Here is a 12,930-nt window from a genome sequence, read left to right as displayed (position 1 = left end):
CCGGCACACAGTTTTCATCTGCCAGGAAGTTTCATTTGTGTACTACCTTCTTTCGCCCATCAGTTCAAATATTCCTTCTGTTACCCAAGATTTCTTAGACCTTGCTTTCTTTGTACCTATATTTGTCTGCCCTATTTCTGTAATTACCATTTTTAGACATTCCGTTCCTCTTCAACTGAACTGCCAATTGTGGTATTCATTATCATAGTATCTACAGCCTTAGAGAACTTCAAACACATTTCAGAATTGTACGTCAGTTCAGTGGCCCATTTCTTTCGATACTGAGTCTACTAGACAGATCTCTTGAACTTCGGTCTACTCTTCATCAGTACTAAATTGGGATCTAATCCTGTCTGGCTCCTGGGTACACCCTGCAATCCAATATTTATTTGAAATTCTCTGTATGACCGTGATGTAATCTAGCTATAATCTTTGTGTGTGTCTAGGCTTTTTTCAAGTCTTCTCGTTTTATGAGTTTTGAACAGTGTATTTGCTATTAAAGCTGAAATATATTGCAAAATCCAATTAGCCTTCCTCATTTCTCATGCCTACCATCACCGCACAGTGGCTTGCAGAGTGTATATGTATAAAAGTAGATGTACACGCCCAGTTTCCCCCATAACTCTGTCGCTCTTCCGAACGCTTTCTTCCACTCTTTTTACCCTCTTCTCGCTTGGCCTTCTTCTGCATCTCTTACCCTCCATCTTCATCTCGTGCATCTTCCAAGGCGTCATCTTATCATCCATTCGCTTCATATGTCCATACCGTTTTAGTCTTTTTTTCACAACTTTCTCTTGCAGGCGTTGTTTGCGTGTTATCTCCCTAACGCTTTCATTTCTTACATATCCTTTTTCGTTACAGCTATCAGACTTATCAGAAACTACAGTTGACTTTCTGGACTACTATGTCCCTATTCCTTCACACTCTACGTTTCTGCAAGCACGGTGTAGTTGGTACATAATACATTTACTGTATTACCTCACTACTTGTCTCGGGATTTTCTTTGTTCCATGTCATTCCTCTCACACGTCTCTTGAGCTATCAACTCCACTTGCACATTCACTTATCTGCTTTGTCATACTCTCGAAGTAGTTGAAACTTCCCACCGCTCCCAGTCTCTCACTCTTTTGCATTCTTTACCTACATGCCAGTGTAACAAAAAAGTGGTCCGCGCGACAGAATGTCAATCCTAAGGGCCCGGCTTCGATTCCTGGCTGGGTTGGAGATTTTTTCCGCTCAGGGACTGGGTGTTGTGTTGTCCTAATCACCATCATTTCATCCCCATCGACGCGCAAGTCGCCGAAGTGGCGTCAATTCTAAAGACTTGCATCCGGCGAACGGTCTACCCGACGGGAGGTTCTAGTCACACGACATTATTAGTTCACCTAGGAAGGGCTCCACAATGCAGATGCAGTACTGTTCTGCATTTATGGTGTCCTAAAAGGAGATCGGCCCAATGATGCGTTTACGATTCACGGAGCACCAAACACCAACCCTTTGATCATGCAGAGGGGACACCTTACATTCATGCGGATTCTCCGTAGTCCACACACAACTTTGCTGGCTATTCACGCAACCGGAGAGGTGAAACCATGGCTCATCCCTGAAAAACGTCGTGTCAAGAATCCCCTCACCATTGTCCTGCCTGAAGGACAGAAACCATTTTCAGAAGTTCACACGCGCCGGGCGATCGGTGTCTCTCAGTTCATGCACGATCGACATTTCGCACGGATACATGGACAGTGACGTGCGGAGAATCAGAGAATCTTGTTCGTGGAACACGCCGACACGTGGGCCTGCTGAGCTAGTCGTCCAACCGATTTCTTTGGACTTTTAGGTTAGGTTAGGTTAGGTTAGGTTAGGTCGCAGCATCACGTCTTGCACCGACGCCATCTTCTCTTCCGAAGTGGATGTGGATGGCCTGCCTGATTTTGAGCATTATGAACGCTTCCAGTCTTTCGAAACTTGGTGATGAGGTTCCGTACAGCATTGCAGTTAGCTATCTTCACTCCTGGAAACTTTGCTGCATATGCAGCTTCCACTGCTGAGGTAAACTTGTCTCCATTGCGAAACACATGCTCCACAAGAAACACTCTTTGTTCAGTCGTCAGCATGATGACCTGGATCACAATGATGTCATATAAGACGTTGGTCTCCAATCAAACCGGACCTGCGAACAAATACAAATACCTGGTCAAATATGGTTTAAATGTGCTAAACAATGAAAACGTAGTATTAATAATTGACAATCATATCAGTCATTACTAAACACACCACAACATGGCACTGCATAGTTAGTTTCTGAACAGCAAGTATATTATTCTAGTTAACAAACTGTACATATATGAAGATTGTATCTGTTCTTTCAGACATGTCCTAAAGAACAGATACCATCGGTGACCATGGAGCTCGTTAGAATGAAATTAAAATGAAATGAATACCCCTGGCTGCATACAGGCGTTGATATAAGTCAACGGGGACAGTTGAAAATGTGTGCCGCCGGCCGGTATGGCCGTGCGGTTCTAGGCGCTACAGTCTGGAACCGAGCGACCGCTACGGTCGCAGGTTCGAATCCTGCCTCGGGCATGGATGTGTGTGATGTCCTTAGGTTGGTTAAGTTTAATTAGTTCTAGGCGACTGATGACCTCAGAAGTTAAGTCGCATAAAAAAAAAGTGTGGCCCCGACCGGGACTCTAACCCCGGTTCTCCTGCTTGCATGGCAGACGCTATATCCATCTGAGTCATGTCGACATGTCCGAAAGAACTGATACCCTCTTCACATATATATAGTTAAGACTCACCGGCCATTTGACCACCTTCTTCTGTGCAGATGCACAAACAGTGCCCGAAATCTTACGGCAATCGGCAGTAAAGCCGCTAGTAACGAGTGTAATGGGCAGGGGCACTATGAATATAGTGCGGGACAGTAAGTTCAGAATTTGGGTCTCATGTGAGGCGTGTCAGAGACAAGTCCCTCCAGTCGACTATCCTCTGTGTCCTCGGTGGCTCAGATGGATGCCGGCACGGTAGCTCAGCGTGTTCGGTCAGAGCGCTGCGTGCTCTCTGGAATTAAAAAAAAAAAACTGAGTCAAGGAATCAACGATCACCTTGAGCGGATGTCTTGTGACGTCCGCCCAGACCTAACGCAACGAACTATACCAAACAAAAAAAACAAACAAAAAATGGATAGAGCGTCTGCCATGTAAGCAGGAGATCCTGGGTTCGAGTCCCGGTCGGGGCACACATTTTCAACTGTCGCCGTTGACTTACATCAACGCCTGTATGCAGCCAGGGGTATTCATTTCATTGTAACAAACTGTACTCACAGAATTTTCACTTGATTCGCCGCCTTGTACCCTCCAGTAACCTAACCGATTTTTTTCTGTGTAATCAAGCCTTTCTGCCTCAGCTGTAAATATTAGCGTCTGATGTTCATCCAGAGGCAGACGGAGTGCCTCCTGATGCGACAGAGGGGTGGATCCGACACGACGACCAGTTCTCGCTGCTCCAGCTGGACACCGCGTCGCAGGAGTGGCTGCTGCAGAAGACCGTCATCTTCCAGGGGCTGGACACGACTGTGGGGGACATTGTCCAGGTAACACACTGCCCCTTCGGTTTGAACAACTGTATCTACTGCCGTGGCGCTACGCACCTCCCGTCGCTCTTCTACGTCCGCTGGATCGATGTGCGTGTATTCATCGCTTCCATTCACGTTACGTATCACTGAAGTATGTTGCCAGCGATTAAACGTAATTAAATCATAAAAGGTAAAATCTGAAATAGTAAACAACCTGAGATCTACCTGTCTTTCTTTGTTTTGCCGCAACAGGCGAATCCCCCATTAACAGATTCGTGGATATATTCGTGGACATATTTATTCCGATCTTGACTTGTTACGCCCACCGGTATAAGTCCACGGCTATGACTCAGTTGATTTGAAATGGTTGAAAGGCAAACAAAAAAACTGCTTAATGTTTGTTTATTATAATTGAACACAAATTAAAAGTATATTGCTATAATTCAGCATGTAGTCAGTGATTCCAGAATCCATTAGAATGGAATTATCTTAAACGGTTGCCCCCATTAGTACGTAGTGACGGCGTAACTCCCTACAACTCTCCGGAAATGGCTGCAGCTGGTCGTCTGCTGCTGAGACGGCTTCTTTAATTATGGCTGCTGGTGACGTCATTCTTAGGGCACGAACAAAATCCGGTATCGGAATTACGACGTGTCTTACGAATCAAATGTCATTTGTACAGTTCACAATAAAACTGACTGCCGATTTTCAGTACGATTCATTGGATCACAGTAGAATTCGGTAACCCTCACAGATACATGTTTTCAGAAACCGTTTAAACTTGAGTAGCTATGACTTTTTCTTGTTCTTTCGTTCTTCCGAAATTCTCTTCATATAATCCCTGTGTTCTCCCTTGCATTCTTCCGAACGTTTATTTCTGTTAACTTTTCCATATGTTTTCTTCAAGTGTATGTTAATTTATTACGTTTCTGACTGTTCTCGACTGGTTATGTTATCTTCCGTAATTTCCATTTTTTCAGTATCATCTCCTGTTTCAATGAGCCATTTTGAGTAGGTTTTGCTATATATAAACTGGTGGATATCAAGCTGATTTCAGAGCAAATAGAACTTTCCCAAAAAAAACTCAGTTCCGAAAGATTTTTTTTAAAAAAAGCTTATGATTCAGTGGACTGTAAATCGGCGTTCCAAATTCTGAGAGAACGTCAGACCTGCAGCAATTAATTATTACTCAGACACTAAATGGTACAAAATCTAAGATAAAATTCAAGGAAGAAATTACGGAAAATTTTGAAATTTAAACAGGAGTGAGACAAGGTGAAGAACCTCTCTGTATTACTTTTCAACTGTATGTTGGGAAAAGCAATACAATAGTGACGAAAACGAAATCAGAGCTTAAAATTGACGGACGCATCAACCACTATTAAGATGGATTGCCTAGCCTTTGCAGATGACCTGGTATTAATATGACAGGACACTAAAATAGAGCAAAATTCAACAGAAATTGGTGAAGAAACAGAAAAAACAGACGGACTCCAAAATCATTTGAAAAAACTAAATACGTGCCTAGAAACAACGTGTCGGCCAAAATTGCAGTAACTGAACACGGGAAAAGCGAAAGAGTGTCTCAGTCCGAATATTTAGGCGAAACCATTCAGGAAACGGCCCTGGAAAAGATTTGTTGCGAAATTATTTCTCACAAAATGGAAACAGACTTTAAGCTTACAGTACACATCTTTAATTAAAAAAAATTGCATCTGAAAATATACTAAAGTGAATCGTTGCAACGCAGTCACCGAACCAGAGTTTTTCTATGGAGGTGAAACAGTAATTTTAAACAGAAAGAGGGATACTGAAGAAATCCAATAGAGAGAACTAGAAGTAACCAGGAAAATTTTAGGACCAAATTATGCTGAAGAAGGAACACACAGAGTAACAATAAGAAACTGAAAGTTTACGATTATTTATTCGGTTATGTAAGAAAACGGGATAAAATTTGTAGTACCATCAATGGCTACACCTCCTCCATGGCTTCCCAACAAGATGACGCGGACCACCCTCGTGCACTCCCGCCCTGGATAGCGCTACCGCGACGTCACGACACTGGCATTGTCCTCAACTGGACTCCGACTCTGCCAGCAACTGGACTATTGCGAGACTTCTTCTGCTCTGCACTCCGACCACCGTCGTCACCAGCTTACTTCGCTTATCGCCGTCCCAGTGGGCGGCAGCCCGCAACCACACCAGTGCAGCTGCTTACTGTGAAACTTCACGACGTTTACAGGAAGCCATTCAAAACAAATGAAGAGGAATACTGTCTTCAGGAATTGTGTTGACCCGTGACAATGCTTGTCCACACACCGCTGGCACAACCCAACGGCTCCTCGAACAATTTCAATGGGACATTTTCGATCATCCGCCGTACAGTCCTGACTTGGCACCCAGCGACTTTCACCTTTTCCCTCAACTGAAGACGTGGCTGTGAGGGGAGCACTTTCAAACCAAAGAAGATCTTCAAAACTGCGTCAATGCTCATTTGCAATCAATGGCGACAACATTTTTTGAAGAAGGTATTGCAAAGCTTGTCCACAGGTACGATAAATGTCTCAATCTTTTCGGTGATTATGTTGAGAAGGAACCATAAGTGTACAAAACTTTCGGTAATAAATAATAGTTTTCTATGAACTTGTCTTTTTTTATAGCCTATCGGAGGTTGAAAAACAAACAGCCCTCGTAGAATTTGAAACAAAAGAATGGATCGCTGCAATTAAAAATGAACATGATGGAAGCAGGAGTAACACAACTTCATATTCCAGACAAGAGCCAGTCTCATATAGGGCCCCTGTGAGCATGCAGACGTGCCACAACACGTGGCCTGGACTCGACTAATGTCTGTAGTAGTCCTGGGTGGAATTGACACCATGAATCCTGCAGGGTTGTCTATAAGTCCGGAAGACTACGGGGGGAGGGGGGGGGGGAGATCTCTTTTGAATAGCATGTTGCAAGGAATCCAAGATATGTTCAATAATGTTCATGTTTGGGCAGTTTGGTGGCCGGTGCAAGTGTTTAAACTTAGAAGAGTGTTTCTGGAGTCAGTCTATAGAAAATGTGGACGTGTGGGCTGTCGAATTGTTCTGCTGGAATTGCCCAAGTCCGTCAGAATGCACGATGAACATGAATGGATGAAGGTGATCAGACAGGATTCTTTCATATGTGTCACCAGTCAAAGTCGTATCTAAACGTATTATGCCCCACACCATTACAGAGCCTCCACCATCTTGAACAGTCCTCTGCTGACATGCAGGGTCCTTGGATTCATAAGGTTGTCTCCACACTTATACACGTCCATCCGCTCGATACAATTTGAAACGAGACTCGTCCGATCAGGCAACATGTTTCCAGTCATCAACAGTCCAATGTCTGTGTGTTGATGGGCCCAGGTGAGGCGTAAAGCTTTGTCTTGAGCTGTCATTGAGGATATACGAGTGGGCCTGTGGCTCCGAAAGCCCATATCGGTGATGTTTCGTTGAATGGTTCGCACTCTGACACTTGTTGAGGGCCCAACACTGAAATGTGCTGCAATTTGCGGAAGCGTTGCACTATGGTCACGTTCAACGATTCTCTTCAGTCGTCGTTTGTCCCATTCTTGAAGGAACTTTTTCTGGTTCACAGATGTTGGGCATTCGATGTTTTACCGGATTCCTGATATTCACGATACAGCCGTGAAATGGTCGTACAGGAAAATCCCCACTTCATCACTACCTCAGAGATGCTGTGTCCCATCGCTCGTGTGCCGACTGTAACACCACATTCAGACTCAGTTAAATCTTGATAACCAACAACTGCGCCAGACACTTGTCGTCTTATTTAGGTGTTGGCGACCACAGTGCCGTATGCTGCCATTTTACATATCTCTGTTTCCATATACCAGATTCTTTGGCGCTTCAGTGTGTGTGTATATATATATATATATATATATATATATATATATATATATATATATATATATATATATATATAGGGTGGAGAAAAATTGTCTCGTAATTTTAAACCTGGATAGCTGGTGCCAGTAGAACATAAATTACTAATGTTGTGTAGGTCAACAACGCACAGTTTTTAAACTACGGACACTCGGCCCATGTGCTCAGATTGCCCATGGGATTGCCCTGTTGCCAGATGCTCTGGACAAGCCACGACCACGAATGCGTTGCCCGTCAGAGATCGCAATGTATCCAAGGCGGCCCGCACTCTCAGTGGTAGCGAGCCAGCCTTCCAGTCTGGGGCCTAGGGGCGAATCCGTCGGGGTCCCGACACATCCAATGTAGTTTCGTGACGTACCAGGAACAAACCCATCAACAGCTGTTAGTTCGCGTACAGAAAGTTTTTTTCAAATAGTGTCAGCCCTGAAACGGGCCTTTTTTTGTAGCAAGGACATTGTTTACTTGAAGCAGGTGCTCAAACTGGCGACCCTCTAACGCGACACAAGCTTAGTAAAGTCGGACGATGTTTTGCCGAACTCTTTCAAAGATTCCTGCATTGTCCTCATGTGATTGGCGGCATGTTGAATGCGATCCATTAATTCCTCTTTGTTTCTAGGTGGTTCGCTTCCAGGTGGGTGAAGTAGAACCTTGAAGAATGCCCACAGGAAAAAGTCTGGTGGCATGAGGTCTGGCGACCGTGGGGCCATGTCCTTCGAGCACCTCTGCCAATTACGCGCCGTCATAGAGTTCATTTAAATATCCGCTCGCAGTATGAGTTGTGCGCAGGAGCCTCGTCATGCTGCAACCAAATGCGCAGCTGTATGTCCAGGGGAACATCTTCCAGCAGGTCAGGTAGAGTTTCTTTCAAAAAGTGAAGGTAATTTTCCCCGGTGAGTCAAGGAGGTAGACGGATCGACTCAGTCAGATGCTCTCCCACAATGCCTGCCCAAATGTTGAGCGAAAATCGTTCCCGGTGCCCGTAGACGTACGTGATGAGAGGGTTTCCCCTTGTCCAGTAATGAACGTTTCGACTGTTGTAAAGACCATACCGATAGAAGGTGCACTCGTCGGTAAACAACACAATGGTGGGGAATTCGGGATCTCGTGCAACACGTCGCAGAAACCACTGACAAAACTCTGGCCTGTGTTCATAGTCCGCCACAGGATTTAGGTCTTGGACAAGGAGGAAACTAAATGGATGCTGGCCGTCATCGCTCAAAATCAACCCAGACGAACCGATGAGCGACCCCCATGTCAAGCCAACCACTCGAGTACTTGTCGTAGGTGCTTCCTCGAGCCGCTCGAGAACAGTCTCTTCAAATGCAGCATCTCATCGTGTCTGAGGTCTTCCAGCATCACCATGACATCCCGCTAACGAGCCTGTTTAGCAAAGTCGCAGGTGATTTGCTGTAAACGTTTTCAGGTGGGGGGGGGGGTGTCTTGCTGGGTACCGTTCCTCATACAACCGTCGAGGTTCATGCGCATTACCATCGGCTAGTCCATAAACAAAAAGCATATCTCGTTGAAACTTCCTGGCAGATTAAAACTGTGTGCCCGACCGAGACTCGAACTCGGGACCTCTGCCTTTCGGGGGCAAGTGCTCTACCATCTGAGCTACCGAAGCATGACTCACGCCCAGTCCTCACAGTCCTGCCAGTATTTCGTCTCCTACCTTCCAAACTTTACAGAAGCTCTCCTGCGAACCTTGCAGAACCAGCACTCCTGAAAGAAAGGGTATTGCAGAGACATGGCTTAGCCACAGCCTGCGGGATGTTTCCAGAATTAGATTTTCACTCTGCAGTGGAGTGTGCGCTGATATGAAACTTCCTGGCAGATTAAAACTGTGTGCCCGACCGAGACTCGACCACAGTTTCAGTACCAGGCAGTTGGCCCACCAGTAGAGGGTGAGCCAGACAACCACGTAGGACATTCTCCATGATAACTGTTACTACACTTATCACTTACAGCGTGTGCAAGGGTTACTAGTGACAGACTTTTCACATTGGGAACCGGTTTGCCACTGGTTTCTTCACCAGGCAACCACAGTTCTGGGATTTGTGTCATCCATCCTATTCACAGATGAGGCCACTTTTACGCAGATTGGTACCTTCAAATTTCATAAGTCATCTGTGGGGGAGTATGCAGAACCTCCATGGTATGGTGACAGCAAATCATCAGCATTGGTGCAACCAGAATGCATGGAGCGGGATAGTTGACGACCATATTTTGGGATCAGTCTTTCTTCTTCGACGCCTAACAGGTCAGAACTATTGGAGTTTCTTGCAGGCGACTTTGCCTCCCCTGTTGGAAGAAATACCACTAATAATTCGAAGGGTTATGTGGATGCTACATGATGGTGCTCCGGACCACATCGCCGTTGACGTTCGGACACATCTCAGATGTGTCTTCCCTGGTCAATAGATCGGACAAGGATGTACATTTGCTTGGTCTGCTTCTTCACTGGATCTCAACTCGTGCGATTTCTGGTTATGGAGCCATCTCACGAATACTATGTATGGAGAGCCCATTCCTGATGTGGAGACACTGGAACAGCATATTCATGCTGCCTTTAATAGTGTTCAGATGCAGCCTGGCCATTGCAAACGTGTGAAACTCAACATGTGTTGAGGCACATCGAAACTATTTTCAACACATCATGTAACTATGGCTGCATGGTACAGTGTGTATTAGACTGCAGTCTGTGTAACACTGTATGATTGATTAAATGGCCTCTAGCATGAGAACCATGCGTTTCTAGACATAAGTTCATTAGACCTTTTTTGTTCTGTATACTCTCATCGATCAATCGCTAGTTTGTGTATGGTGGAAAAAATCATCCTGTACTAACTCAGTATGAAGGCACTGCAGAGCTGATAGAGGATGTGTGGTCTTCAGGGGCGGCTCCCATGCTTTGCTGTGGACTGCAGCGAGCCCTCACTAATGCCTGACACATCGATTTGCGTTGCCAGCATCAGTGTGGCAACACGATTCTGTGTGACAACACAGCTTGAAAGCTATATACTTTAGTGCCGATGGAAAGAGAGTAGGCATGGATATTAAAATACAGAGATATGTAAACAGGTAGAATATGCTGCTGTTGTTGGCAACATCTGTATAAGACAACAATTGTCTGGTGCACTTGTTAGATTGGCTACTGCTAACAGTGGCAGGTTATCAAGATTTCAAATGAGTTTGAATGTGGTGTTATACTCAGTGCATGTGTGATGGGACGCAGCATCTCCAAGGTAGTGATGAAGTGGGGACTTTCCCACACGACTATTTCACGAGTGCATCATGAATATCAGGAATCTGGTAAAACATCAAAGCTCAAACATAACTACAGCTGGAAGAAGATCCTGCAAGAACAGCACCAACAATGATAGAAGAGAATCGTACAGCTGGACGGAAGTGCAACCCTTCTGCAAATTGCTGCAGATTTCTGTGCTGGGCCATCAAAAAGTGTCAGCGTGTGAACCATTCAATGAAACATCATCGTATGGGTGGGCTTTGGAGCAAAGGCTTCATGACTAGACAACACAAAGCTTTGTGCCTAACCTGGGCCCACCAACACCGACTTTGGACTGTTGATTACTGGAAACATGTTGCCTGGTCAGACGAGTCTCGTTTAAAATTGTATGGAGCAGATGCACATGTATGGTTATGGAGACAATCTCACAAATCGAAGGATTCTGCGCCGGCCGCGGTGGCCGAGCGGTTCTAGGCGCTTCAGTCTGGAACCGCGCGACTGCTACGGTCGCAGTTTCGAATCCTGCCTCAGGCATTGTGTGGTGTCCTTAGGTTAGTTAGGTTTAAGTAGTTCTAAGTTCTAGGGGACTGATGACCTCAGATGTTAAGTCCCATAGTGCTCAGAGCCATTTGAACCATTTGAACACCCCCCGCCCCCTCCTCCCCCTTCCCTTGTGGATCTGCACCTGGCCACTGCTGTGCCTGGACTTCCTGCTCGTACCGACTGCGTGCCTCTGTGACCAGGGCGACGGGCCGGAGCGGCTGCGGCGCGCGGCGCAGCTGCTGGGCGGGCTGCAGGTGCTGCGCCTGCTGAGCGGCGGCCCGCCGGCGGTGGGCGCCGCCCTGCGCGACGCGCCGCGCTACTTCGTGGAGCGGCCGCTAGAGCGGCGCCGCGAGCTGCGGGATGATGCGGTGCTGGCGCCGCCCCCAGGCGCCGTGCTCGTGCTCGGCGGGCTGCCCGCCCAGCGCCGCGGCCAGGCGCTCGCCGCCGGCGCCAGCTTCTTCCGCGACGCCATGAAGAGCGGCGGCGACAGCCCGCCGCCCGTCGTCCTGCTGCAGGTAGCCTACAAAACGCATACAACTCGAATCGCAATACAAGACTGCGCTGTACAAGTGCTACGTCACGCATTTAGCACGCAACAAACTATAAATAAATGATAATTAATTGTAACCCTCAGCTGCCGACAGGTGTTGTTGACATACCTCGATGGGGAAAGCTGAAAATGTGTGTCCCGACCGGGACACGTACCCGTGGATCTCCTGCTTACATGGCAGGGCTCTATCCATCTGAGCCACTGATGACACAGATGAATAGCGCGACTCCAGGGACTTATCCCTTGGACGCTTCCCGTGAGACCCACATTCCCAACCGTCCACTCTCTACGTACGTAACGTTCCTACTAGATACTTTGCCCATCCACTCGTTACTCGCGCCCTCTTAAGTTGACGATTCCCCTAAGACTTCGGACAACCTATGCGCACTCGCACAGACGAAGGTCGATGGCCGGATAGCCATTTAACTATATATGAAGGTAGTAACTGTTCTCGAAAGAACAGATACCATTGATGACCGTGCAGCTTCTCTAGAATAAATGATAATGAAGGTATGTCAACAACACCTGTCAGCAGCTGAGGGTTAGTTATCATTTATTCTTGAGAAGCTGCAAGGTCATCAATGGTATCCGTTCTTTCGAGAACAGTTACTATCTTCATATAAACTATAAATAGGTGCGAAAGTATAGAGCGCGCAAAATGCCGTGGCCGCTAGATGTGCAGTCGCTGGGGAAGCGTGGGGAGAGTGCCGTTCTAAGCTGAAGCCTATGCTCTCATTTCCTGTAAATACTAAGTGGGGCCGCACCACACCCACACTTGCACGGTGACTATTCAGAAAGATCTACTGTCAGCTATGGTTTCATTAGTACCTAAAGAGAAATCCGCCGAAAAGGCAGCGACTGATTTCCGCCTGGCTTCTTAACAATTTGTAACTTTCAGAAAAGCGTCACGAGTGGCGAATTTTGATTAAAACCTATACATTTCTCTGGTTGCCAAATCAAAATTTTCTTCTTTTGCCAAAACACACCGGAGTTTACACTGTCTCACCTCACTAACATTTCGTGCAGATACAATTGCTAGAGGAATCCTGAAACAGTGGTTTATTATGTTTATTGG

At 46.2% G+C, this 12,930-nt stretch overlaps 1 protein-coding gene across 1 annotated transcript in view; it reads left to right on the top strand.

The window, feature by feature from the left end:
- Positions 1-12,930, top strand: part of LOC126260761 (uncharacterized) — a 168,280-nt gene that overhangs the window by 143,915 nt on the left and 11,435 nt on the right. The window contains exons 9-10 of the mRNA XM_049958099.1: positions 3,441-3,595; positions 11,506-11,820. Coding sequence (XP_049814056.1) covers positions 3,441-3,595; positions 11,506-11,820 — 470 coding nt within the window. The remainder of the gene's footprint in view (positions 1-3,440; positions 3,596-11,505; positions 11,821-12,930) is intronic.

Source organism: Schistocerca nitens, chromosome 5, assembly GCF_023898315.1.
Source record: "Schistocerca nitens isolate TAMUIC-IGC-003100 chromosome 5, iqSchNite1.1, whole genome shotgun sequence".
Classification (NCBI taxonomy): Eukaryota; Metazoa; Arthropoda; class Insecta; order Orthoptera; family Acrididae; genus Schistocerca; species Schistocerca nitens.
The sequence above is the reverse complement of the archived record's forward strand: the minus strand, read 5'-3'. Positions and strand labels throughout refer to the sequence as shown.